Source organism: Phascolarctos cinereus, unplaced genomic scaffold (assembly GCF_003287225.1).
Source record: "Phascolarctos cinereus isolate Bilbo 61053 unplaced genomic scaffold, phaCin_HiC Scaffold_4;HRSCAF=312, whole genome shotgun sequence".
In the NCBI taxonomy this organism is placed as follows: domain Eukaryota; kingdom Metazoa; phylum Chordata; class Mammalia; order Diprotodontia; family Phascolarctidae; genus Phascolarctos; species Phascolarctos cinereus.
The window spans coordinates 391026883-391054174 of record NW_027555847.1 but is presented as its reverse complement, the minus strand read 5'-3'; the positions used below and the strand labels follow the sequence as shown (position 1 = coordinate 391054174).

At 40.8% G+C, this 27292-nt stretch overlaps 1 protein-coding gene across 7 annotated transcripts in view; it reads left to right on the top strand.

Moving 5' to 3' along the window:
* FHOD3 (formin homology 2 domain containing 3) overlaps nt 1-25539 on the top strand; it is a 717939-nt gene extending 692400 nt beyond the window's left edge. For all 7 annotated transcript variants that reach the window (XM_020985701.2, XM_020985700.2, XM_020985699.2 and 4 more), the window contains 3 exons: nt 324-495; nt 3730-3894; nt 14348-25539. In XM_020985701.2, coding sequence (XP_020841360.1) covers nt 324-495; nt 3730-3894; nt 14348-14430 — 420 coding nt within the window. In that variant the 3' untranslated portion in view covers nt 14431-25539. The remainder of the gene's footprint in view (nt 1-323; nt 496-3729; nt 3895-14347) is intronic.
* The last annotated feature ends 1753 nt before the right edge of the window (nt 25540-27292 follow it).

Below are 27292 nucleotides of genomic sequence, written 5' to 3'. Positions count from 1 at the left end.
AAATAGAAGAGCCAAGAGCTCTTCTCTCTTACAACAGAACTCATCACACAAATGTTTTCACAAAATGAGGTAACACTTGTAGAGCACTTTGCAAACATAAAAGCACTATGTAAATGCTATTATTATCCCCAAACAGATGAACAGCCCCTGTAAACTGCAGTAATAGTTGGACCTGCAGAGGCAGCATGCATCTCTAACAGTATTCAGTTTGCTTTTTTTTTCTTTTAACAGAATTCAGCTATGGATTTCTTTTTCCCTCTTGAACAGAATTCAGCTGTTCCAGAAAGGTAACACATATCCTGACTCTAATTGCCTTTTTGCAGACCGGAAAATTCTCCAGCAGTTCCACTCCCTCCCAGAGCCAACCACAGGGACTGGAATATGCAGAAGATGCGGCTGAACATGAGAATATGAAGGCTGTGCTGAAAACCTCCTCCATTGGTGAAGAGGGCACCTCAGTGCTGGGCGTGAGGACACGAAGCAGAGCCAGCAGAGGTAATTGGCCACTTCCTTCCTTAAAGCACTCTCTTCATTATGCGAACTTTAATGAAATTGGCTCTCAGATGTAGGGTTCCTAACCTGGGGTCTGTGAACTTGGTTTAACTGTATTTCAATATAATTGGTTTTCTCTATAATCCTGTGTATTTAATTTTATGCACTTGAGCATTACCCTGATAAGTGATCCCTTGGCTTCACCCAGGCTGCCGAAGGGGTCTTGACACAGAAAAGGTTAAAGACCCCCATCATAGGAAGGAACTTCAAAGACCATTTAAGTCTAATCTCATTTTAAAGATGAGGAAGCTGAGGCTCAGAGAGATTATAAATGACTCGTTCAAGGTGAAGCTATAAAACAATTTGAAAAGCGAAAAGCTCTACACTGAGGTAGGCGTTATCATGGTCAATTGACAATGGAAGAGGAGGAAGCATCATCTTTATAGATAGATGAAGATACACTTGTATCATTACATGAAATAAATGCTCAGCGGAACAAAACAGCCTCTATCTTCTGGCTCTGGATTTTGCATCTATTGTGAACTCTCCCCCAGGGCACCCACCAATGCCAACCTCCTTCTTGTCTGCTGGTGAATGGCAAGTGAATTGGGGGATGGAGTTTACTTGCCAGGGAGTTCTTCTAGTGAATTCCCTCTCTTCAAAGGCCCAGTTTGGCCTTTTTCACATTAGCCCAGTCTACAATGATCTTTCCCTCCTCTGAACTCATAACACTAATAATAAGTGCTGACATTTTTGAAGTTCTTTAAGGTTTACATGCATTTTCTCATTTGAGCCTCATAATAGCCTTATATTACCAAGTATTATTAGGTCCATTTTACAGATGAGGAAATTGGGGCTCAGAGAGGTTGTGTGACTTAACCACATCCACATAGCTAGAGAGTGTCAGAGATGGGATATGGATAATCCAGGTCTTCATGACTCCCAAGTGCAGCATTCTATTCACTATTGCATGTTGCCTCTCGCTTACTGTCTGTCCCACTTGTCTGACCCTTCGGATATGCCCTTTTGTGAACTCTTTTGTACTGTTATTCAACTTTCTACATGTGCACATCTTATCTTCACACAAACTTTAAATATGGAGTTAGGAAAGGGGAAGCAAACAGGTGATTTCACAAAACTACCCAACCTAAGAGAGTTTGGAAAACCATAATACAGAGGCCTTCCTGGCAATGGCACAGGAAATAGCTCTAGGCTCTCTGGGTCAGAGAAAGATGACACTAATTAGCAGCCAGCTTTAAACCACCAGTGCTGACCCTTCAACACAGGCCTCCTAGGCAGGCCATATGTTTTGTTCCTCAGGAATTGCTGGTGGAATTCTTACAACCCTAAAGACCTGCATGGATTAAATAAAGGGAATGACAATGTAGAGAGAGCTTCCCTTGATGGAACTCCCAGCAGCCTAGCCCTCGACTGTCTGAGGAATGGGGATAATTACCTTCTAATGTCGTTTTGTACATAAAATTTATTTTCTTGTGTAATTGGGAGAAAGGAAGAAATGTAACAGCGGCAAGCTTTCAAAAGGCCTGGTCAGGGAACAAAGCCAATGAAAAACCACTGAAGGGCCTTCCCACAGGAATCCCCTGAGGATAGTCAGTAAAGCTCTAGATTCCCAGCCTTCCCTCTGTCCTTTCTGGCAGTCTGGTTCCTGGCTCATATGAAAGGTGGCCTCATTGCTAACGTTTTGGTCTGACTCACTCTAGTTCCACCTCTTCTAGTCTTTAAAACAAAAATAATGGCTGGTTTTTACTAGGTCATGCAACCTGCATGTACTCACTGAATGGTCCTAACTAGGGGACTTGCTGGAAAAAAAAAAAAGCCTACATTGGGTTTTTCTGTGTGTGTTTTTTTAAATCTCCTCATCTGGATTAGTCACCGTTACAGTTTTTAAACTGGTGCTCATGAGATGTCCTCATGGCACAGGGTAAGTCATTAAACCTACCCCCCATTCTTTGTCACAGCTATGTGGCAGGGAGGCAGGGGTAGACTCTGTGTGAGTCTAAGCATGGGCATATGGATGATGACAAATATAAGGAAAGAATAATCAGCTTATGACCACATATAGAGTTGGTGTGATGGCACAATGTTCAGGGAAGACCTTTTCTCCCTTAAGAGTTAAACTCAGAAGCGTGTGCTGTTTTTCTGGTGTGTTTATTGTGAACCATTTACCTGAGCGGCTAGGTAGTACAGTAGACAGAGTGTGGGGCCTGGAGTCAGGAAGACTCATCTTCCTGAGTTCAAATCTGGCCTCAGACACTTACTAGTGTCCTCCTTCCTGTCTACTAGGCAAAGTCACTTAACCCTGTTTGCCTTAGTTTCCTCATCTGCAAAATGAACCAGAGAAGGGAATGGCAAACCACTCCAGTATCTTTGCCACAAAACCCTAAATGGGGTCACAAAGAGTCAGACATGAGTGAATAATAACAACAGTTTGCCAAAAAGGCTAAGAATTACCCATTATCATTCACTACTAGAAAACTAACCCAAAGAGAGGCAACTGAAATCTAGTGAAAAGTTAATGGAACTGCTAGTCATAAGGCCTCATCTCAACTAGTTGTGTGACCTTAGGCAAATGATTTACCCTCTCTTAGTTCCAGCTCCCTTGTCTGTGGAACAGAGATAATGATACCAACTTTACATGTTTCACAGGATTCATTCACACATGTAATGAATATTTATTTAACATCTATGTGATGTATATAGCTCTAAACTTGGCGCTGAGAAAATAATAATAGCTAACATTTATGTAATACTATGTGCCAGGCACTGTATTGTCTCATTTGATCCTCACACCAACTCTGGGAGTTCATTTTACAGATGAGGAAACTGAGGCAAAGAGAAGTTAAATGACTTGCCCAAGGTCACATGGCTAGTAAGAATCTGAGACTAGATTTGAACACAAGTTCTTCTAAACTCCAGACCCAGCACTCTTTCTACTGAGCCACCTAACTGCCCCTTCAAGATGCATATCAAAGAAATGCCAGACCTGGTCACTCATCTTTTAGCTGGAAGGCACTCAGAGTTTTCTGATGTCATTTGAGTGGTGAATACAAATGCAGATAATTGAGAATTGGGTGTTGGACTTTTGCTGAGACAATGCTTAGGAGGATATGACCCAATCTTCATACAGCTTCTAGATGAAAAATCAGAGGTCATTTTGTCTTTTTTTCTTTTCCTTTTCTTTCACAACCCTATGTCTCTTGGGGTTCTTTTGCCCAGGCTCTACTAGCAGCACATGGCAGGCCAGCGTTGATGACTCCCCCAACATTACAGATGATGCAGCAGATGAGATCATGGATCGCATCGTCAAATCGGCCACCCAAGTGCCCAGTCAGCGAGTGGTGCCTAGAGAAAGAAAACGATCTCGGGCAAATAGGAAATCACGTGAGTCCTTTAGGGGAGTGGGAACAGAACAGAACAGGTTTTCCAAGGAGCCAGCCTCTCAGGCCCCCATTTGCAGAGCGGGAATGAGGGGCCTGTGTGGGGACAGTTTGTGCAATAGCTCCATGGTTTGGCCTGTGGAAGCCTCATGCTGTAAGAGCTCCGTGCCCATAGCTCAGGATAGAAGAAATATGTAGTGCATCCATTCTGGTGGCCCTAGCTAGATGGGATCAGGCTGCAACAAAGAGCCCTTAGAATTGTTCAGGTCCCTTTTAGAATTCCGAGGACTTCCAGTGGTCCCATAAATCTGTTCAGTGTTACTGAACTCAAACCCCCTCAGGACTCTCCAGTAGCTGTATGCCAGAAGTTGACGCAATCCAGGGGCCTGAAAATAGCCTGAAGCTATTTTCCTAAGCCTGTTTTGGCTCAGACTTTCAGTCAAGGAAGGCTGCAGGCATCCTTAGATAGCAGAACAGTATGATGTAGTAAATAAACAATGGAGTTGAAATAAGAGTTCCTCAGTTCCAATCTTGGCTCTGCTAAGTATTATATGTGTGACCTTGAACACGTCCCTTCAACTTGCTGGCCCTCAATTTACACATGTGTAAAAGGTTGGGGGTGGGGGAGGTAGGAGTAGATGTTCTTTAAAACCCCTTCCAGCTTTCTATTCTATACACACCACTGGAGATCAGAGGTGTGGGCCAAGGACAGCTTATGCCCAGGCTGCAAAAGACACTTTGGCCAGATGGTGCATTCTTTAAGCCCTAGCTTCTCTCAACTCTAGATCCAGTGTTTCTTCACTCCCGAGGAGAGTTTAGTGTTATCTCTGTAGTTGGAGATTTTGCTGTGTGCTCCCTCCTACAAATAATTTATAAAGATATTAAATTAGTAGGGCAGCTAGGTGGCACAGTAGATAGAGCACCTGGCCTGGACTCAGGAAGACTCATCTTCCTGAGTTCAAATCTTGCTTCAGACTTTTACTAGCTGTGTGTTCCTGGGCAAGTTACTTAACTGTGTTTGCCTCCGTTTCCCATCTGTAAAATGAGCTGGAGAAGGAAATGGCAAACCACTCCAGTATCTCTGCAAGAAAACCCCCAGTAAACAGTTGGACATTACTGAAAATGACTGAACAACAACTAATAATATTAATTCAAGCAGCAGTCCCTAAGGAACAGAGATCTTTATACTTTTCCATCCAGAGAAGTACTGATTTATCCTTAGGTGGCATAATGGAAATAGAACTGGATTCTGCAAGATCTGAATTTGAGTACTGCCTCAGTTACTTACTGTGTGACAGTAGGGAAATCCCATCACCTCACCAGGCCTCAGTTTCCTCAACCTACCTCCTGGGGTTGTTGTAAGGTTCAACATATGTATGATATGAGTTACATATGATAACATATGTAAAATTCTTTGAAAATTGTAAAGCATTATCTAAATGTTAGCTATTATGATGATTATCTCTGCCCTTTCTTTCATTTCCCTAGGATTCTTCATTATCTTACAAAAAACTATCTTGCCCAGTCCCTAAGCCCACTATGACTCAAAATTGTATGTAGCCTTTGGCATGGGACTTTGTCAAAGGCATTAGATTATACCCACTGGTTCTTCTCTATTTACTGATCCCCAAAATGTAGCCAAGCAATAAAAACATCATGGTCAGTTCTCTACTATCTCATATAGGAATCACCAGTTTCTGGTACAGATTGAAGTCTAAGAAGGCAGAGACTGAGTGACTGCTTGGCACAAAGGAAAGAACAAAAAACATAGAATGATCTTAACATATGGAAGAGGGGGGCAGCTAGGGATGCAGTGGATAGAGCACTGGCCCTGAAGTCAGGAGGACCTGAGTTCAAATCTGGCCTCAGACCAAACACTTGACACTAGCTGTGTGACCCTGGGCAAGTCACTTGACCCTAATTGCCCAAAAAAAAAAACATATGGAAAAGGGAAAAGACAGGTTTTTGCCCTTGTTCAGAAAAGATCCACCAGATCAGGATGCCTAAAACCAAGGCAGCATGAGATTGAATCAGCTAGGTCTAGTCAATGAATCCATCAACAAAGGTTTATCAAACACCTACTGTATGCTAGGCCTAGGGATACAAATTCAAAAGGGAAACAACATATATAAATATATGCTACGTAAGTATGTAGAACATGTATGAGGTGAATATAAGATAGTTTGGGGAAAGTGGGCTTAATTCATTTTTTTTTCTGTAGAATCAGTTTATACAACCCTCTCCATATCAAAATTGCCCATGTGGAAGCTATCTTTTGGTTTTATCATTAGTCATTATGAAAGTTACATTAAACATTTTTGGGCACTAAATGCTATTTAGGAAAAATAGAGCCATACTCCCTTCATTGGCATGTTGTGGCCTGAAGCTGTGCCTTCTTAGACTGACATAATCATGAGCAATATCTGCCATAGAGTTCCTACTGAGCCATCAGAAATTTTGCTATTTTAAATATCACTTTGAATAGGTATCATAAAAACATACCAATAAACATTATTTATAAGGCTTGATTTTCTTACTTGGTCCTTTAATGAAGAGATGATCCATTAAGAAAAGCATGACCTAACTCTCCCAATTCTGTTTTGGTCTGTGCTTAAAGAGATCCTATGTTAACACACAGAGGTTTTCTGCCCTGGGTGGGAGATTAGACCAGATGGGCCCAAAGGCCCCTTCTGACTCTTAGGATTCCATGGTCTAGTTCTCACATGCCTGTGGTTTGCTTTTCTCTAAGATAATTCTCTGTTTTATCAGTCCTCTTCCATTCTTGCACAAAAGAGTCATCTATTGTTTCATCTGACCAAGCACATTTCACTCGGCGAAAACTGTTTATTTCCACAAAGCTGGTTTTAATTTGAGCTTAGTGGAAACACTGAGAAAAACTCGGGACTCAGTAAAAGTTTAGGTTGACCCTGATTTCCTTTGTAATATGTGATTGATAAATTCCAGCCTTTCAAAGTCTCAATGTGATGTTTCAGTGAATCAAAAACAACTGAAAAATGAATGTAAAGTTCCATAGTTCAGGGCCTCAGGCTTCAGTTCATTGACTTTAATTGCTGAACAGTGGCACCGAGGTAAGTGGATAATGAAGTAGACAATGAATGACACAAACAGTCTGGCTATAAACTCATTTGGCTGGAGGAGAGAATCATTTAACGCTTTAGCAAGAAGCATTCACACCATTTCCAAGAAACTGAACGGTATCCTTCCAATAACCCAGGAATTTATGATATGAAAACAATTTGAGGGCTGCTAAGATAATTAAATGTCTGCTTTTGGGTTTGAAGCTTATAGCTCTACCTACATAGTGCCAGACATCCTGATGAAAAGTCAAAAACTTGCTCAATTTAGAGACATGGAAGGGCATCCAAATCACCGTAATAAATCCTCTTTTTTTCGAACTGTTGAAGGGTGTTTTGGGGTTTTTTTTTTTTATCCAGTCTCGTTAGTTTCTGGCTGATCTTACTCAATTACGTTTGCTCCTGGCCAAACTCCAATCTATACTCTCTGACTTGGCTTGTGACATGACCATATGAATTTAGAAAGCAGTAGAATGAGTTCATATCCCATCTCAGACCCTTACAATCAGTGTGACCTTGGTGAGTCACTTCACATATCAGGACTTCAGTTTGCTCATCTGTGAAATGGATTAGGTGACCTCCAGGATTCCTGTTTCAGAATCTCTGACATTGGAGCAGCTAGGTGGCGCGCTGGATAGAGTACCAGCCCTGAAGTCAGGAGGACCTGAGTTCAAATCCGGCCTCAGACCAAACACTTGAGACTTACTAGCTTTGTGACCCTGGGCAAGTCACTTAACCCCAATTGCCTAAAAACAAACAAACAAACAAACAAAAAAAGCTTCTGATCATACTGATCTCCTGAGTTTAACTTCAGCAGTTGCCACTTAACTTCTCCTAAACAATGTATTGTACTCCTTCATACGTCAAGGTTACACAAAGGGGTAAATCCAAAGACATTACCATCCATACTAGTTACTTTATAGACAAAGGAAAAAAAAGGCTACGCTTCTGGTATAGACTTTTACTGATTCATTTACAGCAGTAGCAAGAGAATTTTCTGAGCTGCCCCTAGAAAACAGTAAACTGCTACATGTTGCTGGCCTTTCCACTGGACCCCCACCCTCCAACCCCAGTGCCTTCTTTCATTGATTGCCTCCTATTTACACTCCGTGTAGCTTGCAGGTACATAGTTATTTGCATGTTGTCTCCACCATTAGAAGGCGGGGCTACTTGAGAGTAGAGACTATACTTTTGCCTCTTTTTTGTTTCCCCAAGGCACAGGGCCTGGGACGTGGTAAGTCCTTATTAAATGCTTATTAATGGATTAAGTGATATAAATATTAGGTATTAATATGATCTTAAATGCATGAAAAAGTATCTGTTAAGCACTTATTATATATCAGAATCTGGAGATACAAATACAAATATGAAATTCCACAGTGCCTGTCCTCAAGGAGAATTTATTCTAATTTTAAATGAGAGGACTGGAGGGCCAGAAGCACTTCCCATGTAGGGGAAGGGTAATCTAGAAAGGAAGTACCAAACTAAAAAGTCATGGGGATTGTGAGTGGAGCCATAGGCAGGGATATACTGGAGCCTGCTTGTACCAGTTCATAGAGCTGATTATAAAATTTTCAGTGTGGGCATGCATGCCTCGGAAATTGGCAAACACTGCAAATCAAGTCATGACTTAGTATTTTGTTGATTGTCTAGACTTAAGAAAGTGACGGAGAAAATGATAATAATGCAGAGTAAACATAAAATTGTGTGGTGTATACTTTTATTTTCCACCTCCAGAGAATCAAATATTTATTAGTACACTTCTGACTATAGGGCACTTGATTGTCAAGTCCTTCCCAATATTAATGGTAATATTGATTTAATTACCATTTCCAGAGTAAGAAGAGTTAGAAAGCAGAGGAGAGAAGTGGGATAATGCAGCAGCAGGGCCAGTGACAAGATGCTGGTGTAGGCCCTGGTTTGTTGGTGAAGGACTGAGTGAAATGTGAAACATGGTAGATAAAGTGAGTTAGATGAATTTGAACTTACCAACCAATCAGGACAACTCAGCTTCAGGACAGAGTTCCAAAACTGAGTGTATTAATTCTGGTGGGGCCTAGTCCCGGGGGAAGGGGGGGTGGTTTCCTGTCCAAAGGATCACTGTTCCACATGGGAAACATCATTATCATCATCCAATTCAGCACCTCATTTCATAGAAAAGGAAACCAAGGCACAGAAAAAAGACTTAGCTTTCCTTGATTAATCTGGGATAGCCTTGTGGAAGGGGTAGAATTTCAGGACTTTAGTAAATATCTCAAAATAAAAGGTGCTTGGTGGATTGAGTGGAGTACAAAACACTTTCAGCATATGGCATTGCTTTGGAAAAGGCTGAAAGGGGGAAGTGGGATGAATACATAAAAGGAACTTTGTCTTAATCTTCCTGAAATAAGCAAAGGCAGGTTGAGATGTGAGATCTGTCACACACACACACACACACACACACACACACACACACACACACACACATATAAAACCTTGAGGCTAAATTCTCATTCGTTAAGCACGTACTATATGGAAGGAGCTGTGCCACAGGGGCTGGAGATGTACAGATGAGAAATATCCTACTACTTGCTTTCATGGAGCTTACAACCTAATGAAGGTGGTAGATGGGGGGTGGGGCAGAGAGAGACAATGAGCTCCCCCAATAAACATGACCTAAGGTGGGATCTGATCAAGGGAAGTCTGGACAAAAGGCATTAGAAGCCCTATATGAAATATGAGAAAGGAAAGATTGGGGTATGTATATATTAGGTCTTGTGACAGAAATGGCAGCACTTTAGAGGAAGAGGAAAAATACGAACAGGCAGAGATGTGGAAAGGAGAAAGCATGTCATGCATGAGACAACCTGCAGCAATTCACAAAGGCTCAGGAGAGCAGGATGAGGTCAGGGACCAGCAAATAGTCCACTTTGGCTGGAACATAAAACATATAAAGGGGATTAGAATGAAATGAGGCTATAAAGATAAGTTAGAGCCAGACGGTGAAGAAGGTTTTTTATTGTAGGAGATAAGAAATCATTGAAGGATTCTGATCAGGGAACTGACCTGGTTAAATATGCATTACCTTAATTTGCATCATCAGACAATCAAGTACTATGTGCCAGCAATTATTCTAGGCACTGAGGAATCAAAGAAAGGCCAAAACATAACTACAAGGGTTCATGCTCTTCAACAGTTCTCTAAGTTTGAAATTCTGCTATAGGTTAACCCTATTTTGACCTATTAAAACCCATAAGTCCAGTTGTATATACAAATGCACAGGTGAATATCTGGTGTTTTTGCTTAAGCTACACCGTCTTCCCCATTTGGCACCATTATCAGAAGTGTACTGGGTGATGATCCTTAGCACCAGCAGTAGAGAGACCTAAAAAGATGAGGATAGAACATATTGAGGCAGCTAGATGGTGCAACAGATAGAGGGCTGGGGTTTGGAGTGAAGAAGACCCAAGATCAAATCCATCTCAGAAACTAACTAGCTGTGTGACCCTAGGCAGATCATTTAACCTGTTTACCTCAGTTTCCTAAACTAGGAAATGGGGATAATAATAACAGCACTCATCTCCCAGAGTTGTTGTGAGGATCAAGTGAGATAATATTTGTAAAGCACTAAGTGACACCTGACACAGGATAGGTGCTTAATAAATACTTGTCCCCTTCTCCCTGTATTCATTAAGTTGATCAGTAACACCATCCATTTGGTTTTGGTTCTGATTGCCATTTAAACCTGCCCAAGTGAATCAAGTCTGAACCACATGCCACTATTTTTGGTAAGGCTTAGGAAATTATGCTATTAAAAGAGACCACTGTGTAGTCAGATACTTTTTCCATTTATTTAAATAAACAGAACATTGCTGTCACAATGATGCTTACTTAAACACCATGTGAACCCAAGTGCCAAACATTTTCTCAATGTGTGCCCAGAGCGTACCAAGCATTCAAAAAACGCCCCTAGATCTTTGAAGTTTACTTCTCTACTTATTCGACCAGGCATTTTCCATTAAATGAACTAAGATTACCATTCATGGACATCTGTATGCTACCTTCTACTGACATAGCAATATTTTAATTAAATTTAAGATGCTTCAAAGTACAGTAAGTTACGCCCTTCTGACCTTCTTCAGGCAGTATTTTGTGTCTCAGTTATGAGATCTCAGCAGGCCTTTCTCGTCAAGAACAAGGAGGTATTTTTATCCTATTCTAATCTATTAAAGTCTATTTCTTCAACAAATGCTTTAAGGATTGCTTAAAGAACATAAAAGGTCATTAGAAAGTTTTATTTTTATTGCCACTGCATAGAATGCATTCCATTACTAAATTGAATGTAATCTGCCTCGAGACAAGACCTTTAAGAGCCAAAATATTATGTCTAGTCAAGTTAGACATGCAATCTAGAGTTTTAACAGCAAAGAAGGAAGAAGAGATTGTTATAGCTGCAAGCAATCTAAAGCACAGAAGGAAAGTGCTCAGGTTTCAGGGCCATCATTTAGAGTGGGTAGCATGGAAATGGGGTAACCTGAGGGGTCAGGTAAGTATGGTGCCTCCAAAGTAATTCCCCCAAAGGCCATGACTGATTATGTCTATAACTTGGCCAGTTTCTTCTCTTTATATTAAATGTTGAACACCAGTAAAGGTAACATGGGGCAGGTAGGTGGCACAAATGCATAGAACTCTGGCTTGGAATTAGGAAGACTCATCTTCCTGAGTTCAAATCTGGCCTCTGACACGTAACTGTGTGACCCTGGGCAAGTCATTTAATCCTGTTTGCCTCAGTTTCCTCATTTGTAAGATGAGCTGGAGAAGAAAATGGCAAACAACACCAGTATCCTTGCCAAGAAAACCTCAGAGGTCAAGAAGAGTTGGACATAACTGAACAACAACAACAACAAAGATCCATACTATTTCAGAAAATTAAGATTATCAGATAACCCCAAAAGGGACAACACAAGAAGCCAGTAAGAGTCATAAACACTATAGTTGGAAGTAACTTATCAGTTCCTTTTTTTTTTTGAGTGATAACCACATGATGCAAGTCATAAGCATGTTTAAGCTAAGAGATGAGCATTCTTTATTAAAACATCTAAGCTTAAAGGAAAGAGGGAGGGACCCATGACTCTAGAGAAAAATGGCCATCTTCCAGGGCCCTTAAAGAAAAGCCTGAGCATAATGGCTTCTTTTTTCCTGATACTTTTGGGTATTTGTAGCCCACTGAGCAGGTCTGAAAAACATATTGTTACCAAGGAATGTTATTTACATGTGTACCTTTGAGCAATTAATACACAGTAATACTCAATCTACCAATTTGTAACTAACCCCTCTAAGTATAGAGTATATAAACTCCAGGTTGTGTTAGTACCATTTACTATGGTCTTTCAAAACCAGTTTAATTACAGGATCTACATTTATGTCACAAGAACTAAATAAGAGTTTTCCCTCCTGGCCTTTTGGAAGAAGTAATTTAAATGCCCCAAAGCCTCCCTGATGGCTGAACAAGTATTTCCTTGATGCTCTTACCATTTATTCTGTGTGCTCACACAGTGTTGATGGAAAACCGGGTAAAAAGGATTGTAGAACATGTACTTGGGGATGCTCTCTATAATTCAAGCTCATATTGGTTAGACAGGTTCCCAAAGGAAGGATGAGCCCTCTCCCCACCCCTCAAAGGTTACAGGGATAATCCTGAAGATCTGGGGTTGGTTTTCTAATGTTGTAACTCACTGAGCCCCAGCTAGTGTACTTTCCATTAATTATCCAGTTGACATCAATTAGCCAGCCAGAGTTGATTAGCTTTTAGTTAGGAATGTTCACTAAAGTGGTTTACAAAACATTCCCCTTAAAAGTCTATGATATACTCCCACATGAGTACATATAAAGTGTAGTGGAAAGTGGGCTTAAGTTTAGAGAACTTGTGATCAAGGGTAATTCACAGTTCCTTTTATCCTTTTGTGGGGTCCCCATAAAGTTCTTGTAGATACAGCTTTCTCCTAGGCTCCAAGGGTTAGGGTAAAGAATCCTAAAGCTGTCTTTCCTCACCCTGAAGAGGTGACAGTCCACAAAGCTGCCTTTTCCTCAGTGTGTCTAATTTGTCCTCTCTCAGCCCCTGGCTAGATGTGTTATGGGGGGGGGGGCACAGGGCAAAGGGAGAGTGTGACGCTCCCTCTGGGCTTACTCCAGCCCAACTTCTCACCTTGTTTTGCACGGATGGAGGCAAAAGAGATTTCCCTTCTCAAAGAGTTCCCAAAGCTTGATTCTGGAAGCAGTTGCTGGAATCCTTCTGATAGAATCTTATCCTCTAGTATACATAAGTCCAGAGTGTATCTAATTCTTTCAACTAACCCCAATACATTTCATCATCAGATTTCAATCAATGACTGAAGTACTTCATTCCTTCCCAACTTGATTAATTAGGTTGTCTTTACTTAGTTTATGCTTTTGATTGGTAGATTCAATAAAAGTGTTTAGAAATTGTTCCCATCTAGTTTACACCTTTGATTGGTTTTTTGATTCTAAACTCAATCTAAGAAGCATTTTCACCTGATAAATGTACCTGCAGGCAGTCCATCTTGTTAGTTAAGTAATTGAGGCAAGTAGGTGACACAGTAGATGAAGTGCTAGGCCTGGAGTCAGGAAGACCTGAGTTCAAATCTGGCCTCAGACACTCCCCATCTGTGTTACCCTTGGCAAGTCACTTAACCTCTACTTGCCTTGGTTTCCTCAACTGTAAAAATGGGGATAACAAAACCTACCTCCCAGGGTAGTGAGGATCTAATGAAAATTTTTTTAAAAGCACTTAGCAGAGTGCCTGGCAAATAGTAGGTGCTATATAAATGCTGATTCCTTTCCCTTAATTGGGGGTGGAGTGTAGGACATCATTCTAGTCGGAATTTCTTCTTCATGTAGTGGATGGAAGGAAATAATTTGAGTCAATTCCCCCTTGTCTTCCTTCTTTTCTCTGCCCTACTCTCTGAGTCTGGAGGTTGTTGCCTGTTACAGCAGATTCAAAAAAGAGAATCTAAAGCTGTGAACAGCTAAGAGGAGTAACTGCTCTTTCTAGTGGCAAATGTCAATGTCTAGTGCATTTGTAATTTTTTTTCTGCCATTGGCCATACAGACACCCATCAATTTCCAAGCCTGCTGGTCAAAGGCATTTCTATAGGAGCAAAGTATGGGGTGGCAGTCAGGGAGAGGGAGCAAGATGATTTTCTGAAAAGGTTAAGAGATTATTCAAACCCACGGACATTATAGTCCCTCTTTGTAATCTGCTTAGAAAACAGTATTATCTACCAACTGACCTCAGGTTGTGCTATTCACCGCTTGTTTTTGTTATTGTTGTCTTCCCCTGCCTGGGCTTTCCTGGCACTATAGTAAGAAGAACTCTGAAGAGTGGATTGACGCCAGAAGAAGCCAGAGCACTAGGCCTCGTTAGCACTTCTGAAATGCAGCTGTGACATCGGGCAGAGGTGATAACAAGAACTCTCTCCTCCCTAAGATCAAGATAAACTTTTCCACGTGGCACCTCCCCTGGGTCCATGGGTGCACAACATAGTGGCCTGTGTGGTTTAATTGTTACAAAACATATAGCTGGGATAAAAGGGGGCATCTCCATGCCCCACAGAAACCAAGCTGACAGTCATGAAAAGGAGTGTCTGTGTTCCTAGGTGATTTCACACAGCTTGTTCTCTCAGCATAGATGGACGTGGGTACCACACATCCCCTTTGCGTCACCTCCTTATGATGTCAGCTCTGCTCTTGTTGGTTTTCTCTGTGATTTGGTTCAATAGCTCTAACATTGTGACATCTTTTCAGTGTAGGCAGCAGGCCTTTTAGATATAAATGACTTCTGTTATCACTCCCATGACTTGTTGTGTACTCATATAAGACAGGGTCTATACAATACCAAAATATCTGGATCAGAAGTGAAAAGTTGCACACCAGTGAAAGCCCAGATGTCTGTTTCAGGAATTCTAGATGTTGTAAATGTTTATGCAAATTCAGAAATGCACGCCACATTTCAAATATTAAATAAATAGAGTTCAGTGATATTATTGGTTTTCTTCACCTGGATAAAGTCCTTAAAAGTCATTTAGTCTGTAATCCTCCTTTGGAGTCTTGATCAGAAATCTTTGTCTTAGAACACAGACCATTGCACTGAGCAGGGAGTCTTCAAAGGCCTTTTAGCTTTGCTTTGGGGTAGTCCATGGAGAAAAAAAAAAAAAAGATAAACAAATGAAGAAAATGGCCCTGAGATGGAGGGGGGAAAAAGATAAACAAATGGGGAAAGCAGCCTTGAGATGAGTTGTTAATACACTCCTGATTTCATGAAGCAGAAAGAATTTACAAGTGCTTATCACGATGAACATTAGCATTGAAAACATCTTCTATGCCACCTTGCTGGACACCATAGTAACTAAAGTGATCTGTCACACTCAACTGAGCTCCCTCCAGCCCAAGGCTTTATCATAATGGTTAAACTTGTATGAAATAAAGTGCTTTGACGTACACCCCTTAAAGGACTTCTTCCACTCCTTCCCACAATTCTGGCTGTCTGAAACTGAAACTTTACTCAGGCTCCTTCCAATTTCATCCTTTCAGGAAAAAAAAAAACTACCAACAAAAAATTTTAAATGAAATGTTAAGCAGTGTCTATGTACAGGACCACCAAATCAAATGCTGTGGTCAAAAACTCTTCTACTTAGTTTGGGGGCACTCAGTGGTGTGTAAACAAACAAAAAAAGCAGCCTTCAGAATGCTGCCACCTCCCTCAGTTACCCAGGAGAGAGCTACCCATGTGGAAGCTGTGTGAAAGGTAATCAGTCAATCCTTTTAACAAAGAGTTTGTCACACTTTTTAGTCAGTTTCAACCACTAGCCCATCAGGAACCAGACCAAGGCAGGGAGGTGGTGGCACCCCAAGGAGTTGGGGGTGGGGATCACTCTTTTAGGGATTTCTTAAGGGCTGAATCCTTTCTGTATTGGGAACCAATGGCGGAGCCAATAGATCGGTCATTCTCACATTGAGTATTTGGAATGTCTTAATGATCATTAAATTACAGATCCATCCATCATTTCAAATAGATTTGACCTGGTTATAGGCCCAGCCTAAATGATGTTGAGAATGCATTTAGAAGGAATAATCCTTTCCCTGAAAACTAAAGCTAATGTTCCACTCATACACATCAATGAATGTATTTTTCCCTTGTCTGCATTCTACTTTGTTGGCAGACAGGTGGAATTTTTTTTTAAAGCAAACCATTTGTCAAATAATTTATGAAATATATGCCCCAGGATGACCTAAATGCTGCAAAAGTCACAGAATATGCCTGAGTACTATTAAAAAAAAAGTTGTATTTAATTGTCTTTATTATTTAAGAAGAAAAAAACAGGGTATTAATATTTATTAGCATCAAGGTTCTAAAGCGAATGTGTTGTGTGTTATTTTGCTTATGGTTTGGTAATTTGCTAGACCCCCTACCCATTGCTTCAGCTCAGAATAGCAGCATGACAGGCCTCCTTGGTAGGGGAAGGATAACGCTGTGGCAATGAAAAAAGGTGGATCAGGTTCTAGGTTGCTTGTTTAGCTTTTGAGACCCCAAATGCCACACTCATGACTGAAAACGAAATTTTTCTCGTGACAGCAAAGGTTGCATTCAGAAGACAATGTCTGAACGCTCCAATGGTCCTCTTCAGAGTTAGTAATTTATTTAAAGGATTTTTTAAGGAGAAAAGAAAAACGTAAAGAAAAGAAACCAGGGAAACCAATTTCTAGGTGAAAACTAGGGAAGAGGCATTGTGCAGTTAGGATGGCAGTATGGCATAGTAGAAAGTGCTTGGGATTTAGCGAAAGGATATTAGTTCAGATCATGGCTCAGATATTCTCTACCTGTGTGTTCCTGGCCAAATTATTTAAGCTCTCTAAAGTCCTTTTCTGTTTTAAATTTTAGAATATCAGAGACCACCTAGTCTAATCCAACTTTTTTCAGAGAAGAGTGAAACTTAGAAAGATGAAGTGACTTAACCAAGATCATATAGTGGAGGTAGTATTCAAACCCAGGTCCTTCCAGGCTAAATCCAGGATCCTTTGCAGGGGCCTACACTGTCTGTCCAACTCTAAGCCCTATGATAGCTAACTGAGACTGGTAAATGGCATTTTTCTCTGGAGTTTGGGAATAAAACAACAGACCATTTAAGTTTGATTTTTGTCTGCAACAGTAGAAAAAAATGTCAGAAATCCATGATAGTGTGAACCTGCACAAATCTAAATCCCAACATATAATTCAAATAAACATAGTGATTTAAAGTTAGGGCTTTCCTCCCTGTGCTTTCCCAATATAATTTTGGAAACAAGGATGTGTTTTTAGTGGTGCCGAGTGTCTCCTGTTCACATGGCCCTGCTCAAGTGCCGTTGGGTACAAGAGCTCCGTGGGCACCAGGTGTCTGCCTGCAGGGATCTTACTGGTTAGCTACATAGGCTCGCAACTTATCCTCTTTCGGTGGGTGAGGGAAGGGACAATTTAACCCTTTAAGTATCTTCTTTCCACGAACAAAAATATTGGCTCAGAAGAGAAAGGAAAGGGATTGTGAAGAGCTATAGTATGTGATAGTAAAAACAGAATTCATAAAAAAAAATACCAAAGACCAATCTTGACCTACTGTTAATTATTCTCAATGCAAACATGAGCCTATTTATTTAACCTTACCTTGAATCTAGAAAGGCTTATTAGTAGAGGATCTTATAGGAAATTTGTGCACAAAGCTCCCCCAAGTAAAAAAGTCTTTGAGTTAAAGTGTGTATAATAATCATAGTCATGGAGACTGAGTGCCCTGAACCTACCCCTGCTCTCCCACCTGAAGCATTGGCTTACATTCGTTCTCTAGCAGTGCTCTGCGGTTTACAAAGCACTTCACAGTCTATTATCACCATCAATCCTTGAAACAACATGGTGAGGTAGGTCCTGCCTCTGAGACCCACTGGCTGTGTGACCCTGGATATGTTTACTTAACCTCTCAGTGCTCTAGATAACTCTCTAAGACCCCAAGTTATACAGAGGGTGCCAACCTGCAATGGTAGAGGGACTTTCCTCTCCTGGGCATTCCTTATACCAGTGAAATCATGTCTAGTCTCTGTCTCCAAGATGAATGGATTTAGAATGAAAATATCCTTTTCCTTTTGCTTTTTCTCCTCTCTAATCAGGATTATGATTAATTCTGGATCTTTCTCTTAGGGTATTGGTTTGGTGGGCACAGCTGGGTTAGCCCTAAGAAACTTAACTCTAATAGAGCTTTGAAAATGTTTAGATATAGAAAATGAATTGCTCCCTGAATTTTCTACATGTGAAAAAATTCCTTCTGTTCCCCACATTCAAATATAGGTCACCCAGATACCTTTTTCCCTCATCTTCTCAGTGTATGATTAAAATAAAAAGAACTGTTTTAAATGGGCAACAGAATAGGAAGTTAGAAGGCAAATCTCTGCTAAGCAAGACAAGATCTGGGTTTTATTTATTTATAACCTCGAGGTTTTATTTTCCCTCTTTCATTTCAAAGTATGGTTTTTAAGAAGTTTTTGCTCCCATAATTAATTGACCCAGTTTTTTCCACCATCTCCTCTTCTTCATGTGGTATGCAGCGTAGAGAATGGGGAAGTGGGAACCAGGAAACCTAGGTTATTAGTAGCTGTGTCTTTTCCCTAAATATGGTTAACTCTAATGCCCACTGGTGTCTGTGCCACCAACTATATGGCTCTGGCCGTGACACTCCTTCTCTCTGCACTTGTTTTCCTTCCCTTTAAAATAGGAGATTGGACTGGATCATTATCATCTTTTCCAACTCTTAGGATCTTACAAATCCATCCAGGGTATTAAGATGCACAATTATCACTAGATTTGTGGTTGTTCAATCATTTCAGTTGCATCCAACTCTTTGTCATACCATTTGGGGATTTTCTTGGCAAAGATGCTGGAGTGGTTTGGAGTCCTTCTCTAGCTCATTTTACAGATGAGGAAACTGAGGTAAATAGGATTAAGTGAATTGCCCAGGGTCACATAGCTAGTAAGTTCTGAGACCAGATTTGAGTTCAGGAAGATGACTCTTCCTGACTCCTGGCCCAGCACTCTATCCAGTGCATGAGATACCCACAAACTAATAAATGCTGGAATCGAGATGTAAGGTTTTTCCTAACAGGTCCCCCTCTGGCTCTTTCTACACTACAACAGAGCCTTGGATGAACATGCAATAAGTATATCAGTCTAAAAATAAAATAGAGAATTGATTGTTTTGTTTTGTTTTAATCACCCAGTTCAGTGTGAGGGGAAAAAGCATCACCAAACAAAAATAACAAGAAAGTAACATCTTTTTTCCATGTTTTAAATAATTGTTTTCATGTTCCCAGCCCAATCCAGCTAGTTGGTTTAAGCCTCTCTTTCAACAGGTACCAGCCAATGGAGTTGTGTGATTACATAATTACAACTTAAAGGTTCTCTAACCCAATTGCCTTGTTTTACTGATGAGGAAACTGAGGAATGGTGGAATCTATGGAACCCATGAAACATGAACCCAGATCCTCTGACTGCAAACCCACACAATTTCTGCTTTTCCAAGTCCTCTGGATCTCCTTGGTCTCTGATCCTTTAAAGGATCTGATCTTATTGGACAGATTTTTTTTTCTCACCATAGGCCCCTCAGTGTCCAGTTACACATACTTTGTTGTGGTGGCCTCTTTAGGGCCGCATTAGTTTTGGAAGGAAATTATTTGTCTTTCATTGGGTCCTCCTGTTTTTGAATAAACCTTTAGGTTATCCCTTAACAAAAGGCATTGTGGGCCCTTCATTGATGACCCCCAGCATGTATGTAGACAAGAAGCCTGTAAGGTCAGGCAGCTTGTCAGAAGTAGCAGATATGTTTTGCCATTAAGGATGATGGAGAAGTCTGAGTCAGAGATATTTCAAGGGCTCATTTACATAGTGTTCATCTTAAAGATATGGATCAATTTTCTCAGATTGCAGGAGAACCTTTTACAAAGCCACCCTCATCCTTTAATCCTTCCAGATGAAGGAATCTTTAATGAAATAAGTCAATCAGCAGAAAGGGTCCTCAACAGTGTGATCAGTTTTACATTTCCAAGTCAAAAAGGTCCTCAGAGGACCTACCCCAGGCTCTGCCCATCCTCCCATACAAGCATAAAGGGAGTAATCAGTATTCTGCCAGAAGCTCCTGATTAACACTAATATCAGGGTCTTGGAGTACAGCCTCTAACTGGGATCACATGGTGAGCAGTCACTTGCCTCAGGTGATTCAAACATGGAGCAGAGCCTGAAATCCCCACTGAAGACTGGAGCAGCCTTCTGTTAGTCTGTAGGAAAAGTTATAAGCATACACTTACTCAGCATCAGAACCTGCTGTTCAGCACTTGTCAACCGGCCACATCTACAAAGTTTTAGGTGTGCCTCCTCACCCCAATAATAACATTTACATATAGTTTGCAAAGGACTTCATATGAATTATCTCCTTTGAGTTAAGTCACAACAACCCCATGTGGTGTGTGTGTGTGTGTGTGTGTGTGTGACAAGTATTATCTCCATTTTGCAGATAAGGAAATTGAGACACAAAGAGGCTGGTCGTACAGTTAGTATCAGAGGTAGGGTTAAACTCAGGTTTTCCTGATTCCTAGTCTAGTATGCTGTCTGCTTTGTCCTGCTGCTTTTCAGCTTCTATACAATCCAAGGGAACCAACAAGCATCTTCCGTATCTTCATGAAGATACAATAATCCTCTTGATGAGGGGATGCTTGAGGAAGGCTTCTGACCAGGATAGGATCACTCAGATGGACAAAGGCATCAGAGCCAAGTGACTAGCACTGCTTTCATGAGTACTTTTCTTAAAATAAGAATGTGGGAGGCAGCTGGGTGGCACAGTGGATAGTGGGCCTGGAGTCAAGAAGCCCCAAAATCCAGCCTCAGACACTTACTAGCCATGGGACCTCGGGCAAGTCACTTAACCTCAGTTTCCTCAGCTGTAAAATGGGGATAATAATAGCACTTATCTCCCAGGATTGTTATGAGGAGATATCTATAAAGTGCCTTAGTGTTGCACCTAGAACATAGTTGTATCTGACTCTTTGTGACCCCATTTGAGGTTTTCTTGACAGAGATACTGTAGTGATTTGCCATATCCTTCTCCAGCTCATTTTATAGATAAAGAAACAGGGTTACATACAGACTAGCTATAGTAAATGTCTGAGGCTGGATTTGAACTCAGGAAGATGAGTCTTCCTGACTCCAGGCCCTGTGCTCTCTGTACTATGGCAACACCTCGCTGCCCTAGGTACTATAAAATACAAGGTATTATTCCTATGAAGAGATGATATAACAGCTGTCTAAAGCAGATGTTTCAGACTCTGCTGATACTCCACTGTGAGCTCTCCCTCATATATGCTTGCTTGGTAAGCACCAGCTGTATATAGCTATGTAGTTACAGTCTCATGTAGGTACAGGTTAAAATTTTAACAGGCTGGATAATTGGAAGAAAAACCTACCACTGGAAAATAATATACTTGAATGGACTTGATAAATGTATACATGTCTGCAGAATGCAAGGAAACGTGTTCCACCTCTGCTAAGAGCTCAGTTCACAATATTCCTGGTGAAATGATACTCCCAGATCCCTAGGGAAGAAAGAGAGGACTGTGATTATTGTGCACCATGGACATAACCTTCTATCTGCAACCAAAGCAGAAATGGAAGTCGTTTTTAAGGAGCCTGTGGTACCAAGATTGGTATCACGACTGGGCCCATAGGTCCACTTCAGTGGGGGGACTCCACAGATCACCATCAGAAATAGCAGTTTGGTCTAGGCCTAAAATGGCAATTCTGCCTAGGAAAGAATGGGACCAGTTGCATCTTTTAATTGCATAGTCAAAGGGATGTCCTAGAGACATACACAGAGCCTGGAGTACCTTTGAGCTGGCACTTAAAAAAGCAAACCACAAAAATCAGTCACAAGGTGAATTAGTCCAATTAAAGCCAAGGCTGAGTGCTAGTCCTCGTCCCCTGTGTCACCATAACCTAAGCCATGGCTCTAGTTTTTCAGTTTGACTCATTCCATTAGCAGTTTATTGGATGAGGCAGCTTTGCAGTAATGGAGAACATAGGACTGGGAGTCAGATATTTGGGTTCTAGTCCAAGATCTTCCACTAATCATCCTTGAACATGTCATATCCCCTTTATGGACCTCTGTGTGTGTGTGTGTGTGTGTGTGTGTGTGTGTGTGTGTATTTTATACACACACACACACACACACACACACACACACATAAATTTAGAAATTTAGAAATTTACCTTTAGAAAGATCCATTGCTTTTCTGCAAGACCTGTGATTGGTTCATTCACCAGGGCTACAATTCAGATGTCCAGGGAAAGGATTCTGATTGTTGGTTGGGGAACATGGTGGTTTTTTACATTTCTAATTCTCAAGAACTATGAAATCAGAGAAACCACCCCCTTTCTCAACCTCCTTTGGACTGGGCAGCCCAGAGTCCACCATTAAAATGGAAATCATGTCAAGAAAATAAGACCCCAGAGATTGGACAAGCAAGGATAACTGGCCAACTTAGTCCAGAACTAACCAGCATAGCTAAAGGAAAAGGTTGGGCAAGTGTCAACAGCTGCAAGATGTAGAAATCAGGGGGGAGAAATCCCCAATTAGCTGAATGGCATAGGCAAAAGTGAGACTTATTTATCTTGGATTTTGTTATGGTTGCTATTATGGGTTTTTAATTGGAATTATCTAGGCCATAAAGACAAAAGTTTTCAAAATTAAAGTTTGACATCCAGAAATGCCTCTCTTGTGGGGAGTTAAAGTTAAAAGGAGACTGAGAAATATGGGAACAGCCATGAGAATGGAAAGTCAGATGCATGGATAGATGGTCGAAACACTGAGTACACTCAGGCTTTTTTGCAATACTTTTCATGGACTCTGTGGTACCAAGAGTGGTATGACCATCTGTTCTACAGCTCCATTCAGGAGAGGGATTCCAATGAAGAGAACAGCAGAAAAATCAGCTCAACAAAGAAACACTCAGACATAGTCAAGGTCCTTCCACTCACTGTGATGTGACTTCATGATGCAGCTCAAGAAACAAATATTCTGGACACTAATGAGAAAAAACTGAATGCAACTATCTCTGTCAAATGAGAAGTGCTCCCATAAGTAACACAGACATTGAAGCCGCCGCCCAGATACTAGAAAGATGATCATCTGTGCTGGCAAGTTTCCATGAAATGTACATTTGGAGCTAACTTTCTGGAATAACTGTGCTCTTGGGAGGGGAAAAAAGGCTATAAAGCAGCCTTCTATAATTCAAATCATATTTTCCCTTGGACTTCCATTGTAACATTGGAAGTGTGCTTCTGTTTTTGAAATATTGGCCTACAGATCTGATTTTTTTAAAAATAAAAAAGACTACAATAATCCTTTTGAACCAACATTTTTCTTCTTTTGAAAAATAATTTATTTTTCCCAATTATATGTAAAAACAACTTTTAACATTCATTTGTGAAAATTTTGAGTTCCAAATTTTCCCCTCCCTCTTTCCTTCCCCTTTCCTCACCTGAGATGGTAAGCAATTTGACATAGCTTACACATGTGCAATCATGCAAAACATATTTCCATATTAGTCATATTGTGAAAGAAAACACAGACCCAAACCTGCGCCCCCCCCCAAAATAAAGTGAAAAATAGCATGCTTTAGTCTGCATTCAGACTCCATTGGTTCTTTCTCTGGAGGTAGATAGCATTTTTCGTCATGAATCCTTTGGGATTGTCTTGGATCATTATATTGAGGATAGCTAAGTTGTTCAGAGTTCTTTGTCATATAATATTGATGTTACTGTGTATGATTGGTAGTAAGGTCCAGTGAAGAAGAGGAATGCTGGATTTGGTCTCAGAGGATTGGGGTTCCAATTCTGCCTCTGACGCAGGGTGCTGGTGTAACCTTGAGCAAGTCACATAAGCTTTCTGGGACTTGGTTTCCTCATCTGTAAAATGAAGGAGTTGGTTCTGACTCCAAATCAACGATGCAATGAAAATGATTATATTTTGAACATCACACAGTACAAATGCTATATTGTGTAGCTTTTGTGTGAAAGCTCCATAAGAAAGAGAAGTGCTCTGGTGGCTTCCTGGCCACTTATAAATACTGCTCCTCTCCGAGTACTCTATAAGGTATGCCCTCAGACTAGCCAAGTATTCTCTGTTGAAACTGAAGGTCATAAGCTACAAAGCTAGTGGCCCCACAGCTTTAGGCCATGTGTCTGTTCTTTGGGGCTTTATCTCATGCTTTACTTTCTGTTGCCTTCTACTCCATCTCCATCATCCAAGGATTTTCCATTTTTCTGCCTCGCTTGGCACTTTCTACATTTGAAGGGGTGTTTACACTTTTGCTCTTTTCCTTATTCTTTGTAAATTCTTTATGCTGTAAAAAAAATGAAATAAAATAGAAATCTTTTTTTTTTGTCATCGCCACAGAGGAGTAGAGGGGCTGCTTAAAAGAATTGTTTCTTGAATTTCTTATTTCTGTAAGTTTGGGTTTGCACAAAGTGAGTCCCCTCTAAACAAGGGATACCTGTCGGGGAGAGCTGTGTGTGAATAAAGCTTTGTTAGGATGGAGGGGGGAAAAAAGAAGAAAATAACTGTCTCCTCATTTGGAATGTGTCTTCACAGTGGAGGCCCAAGCTCAAAAGACTACATGTGGCTAACTGGCCACATATAGCTATAGATCAGAAATCTGGAAGCCTCATGGAAAGAGATGGTCCAAGGACAAAGGCTTTCTTCTTTTGGGAGAGGGCCTTCAGGCAGACTCAGTGTCTGGGTTGTTAGGTTGTTTGTTTTTTTGTTCCGTGAGCTGAGAATTGTAAAAAATAAAGTTAACAATTGTAAAGTAGAGAAGGATGCTTTTCTTAGGTAAAAAGATAAAAGCTGTACAGTTGTGTAAATGCCACTGCTCATGATGTGTAGCATAGTGTAAAATAGACTTCTTGGCAGTGTTATTCTGTGAATTGTAATTTAAAAACAAGCCATGCATGGTCAAAGATAATGCCCCTGTATGCATCTGGTCGTTGTTGATCCTACCATGGTCTTTGTTGCTGTTGTTGTTTACTCATTGTAGGTAAAAGGTTTGTGATTTTTTTTAAATGTTAAGTTGTCTACAAAGTTGCTTTTGTTGTTGTTGTTGTTCTGACACGTGACTCCATAAAGAACTTGAAACCGTGTTTGAGAATTTGCTAACCAACATATCCATAATTGTCTACTGAGCCATTTGGACACATTGACCCCACGTGGAGATGAACCGAGAGGAATTTTCAGTGTTCTCAAGTCCATGTTCTTTTTCTGCCGATATGCCCCACCTGGAAATTGCAGTCTCGCTTTTCTTCAGATATAGAGTCCAACTGGGAAATCTGAATTGAGACTCACATCCCAAACTTCTTGATATATGCAATGCAATGCTGATCTCTTTTCTTCAGCAGTATCTAAACTCACCTTGCAATAAAACTTTATAAAACACCATCTATGTCCTTGTTTATTTTACTGTCCACGCCAGTGTCTATGGCTGAGCATGAAGGGAGAGAACTCTTAGAATAATGCAAAATTCTTTGAAAGACAGTCTTGAAGCCAGGAGGCCTAGATCCACATCCAGTTTCAGAGACTTCCTATTGTGTGACTTTGTCAGAAGCTTAAGCCTCCAAGTTCGACTACAGGACAGCCATGCAAACCAGAGTGCCCCAAGAATTAATACTGGTAGTCCACGTTGCTCTGCTGGCCTTAAGTCTCTGCACTCTCCAATGCATCCTGCAGATAGCTGCTAAAATGATTTTCATAAAGTGTAGGTCAGACCATGTTCACTCCTACACTCAATCAGCTCCAGGGACTCCCTATCTACTGTAAGATCATACAGTATTTTTTGCCTTTTTCTCTTCCTTTTGAAATTTCCATTTTTTATGTTTTGTTTTATTAGTGTACACAATTAATACAGTAACAAATTATATAATTTATACACACACTACATGTGTATATAAGTGTGTGTGTGTGTGTGTGTGTGTGTGTGTGTGTGTGTCTGTGTATCTACTGATAGGGATGAGCAGAAGTGTTTGGAGACCACTGAACTAGAACAGCTAAGTTCTGCTCAGTAGCCTGGGAAATGCTGTGCTAGAATGGAAACTCAACCTAAAGTCTCCCTCTGCCCCTACAGCTAAGTGGTGCAGTGTATAAAGCACTGGACCTGGAGTCAGGGACAGCTGAGTTCAAATGTAACATCAGACACTTACTAGCTGTGTGACCCTGGGCAAGTCACTTAACCCTGTTTGCCTCAGTTTTCTCATCTGTAAAATGAGAGAGCATGTTGCCAATGTTTGACCCCTTAAGAGTCAGGCCAACTCCCTTCAATACTCTGTCCCAAAGTTTAGGCTCTACACTCCAAAAACCTGCTGAATATTATAATTATCAGCAAGTAAGAGCTATTAACTTAGTATTCCTGAACCTGAGTCCAGTTTTCCATAATTCAATTAGAGAAGGGTGTGCCTGAGCTGAATTTGTTTCTTTAACTGGATTAGTGCTGTGCTGGGGAAGGGTAGGGGTGCAAGAGGATAGTCACCATTAGAATAAAGGCAGCACCAGGCCCAGGAGACTAGGAGCTCAATCTGTGTATACAGGTAAGGAGAGAACTTTCCCAGAAGTTATATCTACAGAGGTGGCTCCTGTACCTACTGCCTTAGTCTCCTTGCTCCCTTGGCCTAAGCTTCTTAGCCCTCTTCTACTGAGAGCTTATATCTCCTACTTAAGTAAGCTGCCTCTAACCTTGAGTAGGAGCAATTCCAACATCTTCATTTTTGAGCCATAGCAAGGTACAATATTCCTCTTTATTAACAGCTCCATTATTTATGCAAGTGTTCCTGGCAGAATGTGAGCTTCTTGAAGCCTGAAGCTATTTAATTTGCGTCTTTGTCACAGGAGTACCCAACACAGAGCTTGGCACATAGCAGACATGTGGTAGGTGTTCATTGTCTGATTGGTGATCGCTTCCTGTTACAGTAAAGTTGATCAATAAGAATTACCCAGTCTCATCTGGGCTCAGCCTCCTTTCCTACCAAGAAAAAGCCTCCCATTTATTACATCACTGGCTGTGTGCATCTCAAAGACATTTAACAAAACATATTGTAAAGATAAAGAGAATCTATCTATTACCTACTTGAAAATAAAGCTCAAAGGAAAAGTTCCAAGAATGTTCATTGCCAAAATCCAGAGCTCCCACATCAAAGAAAAA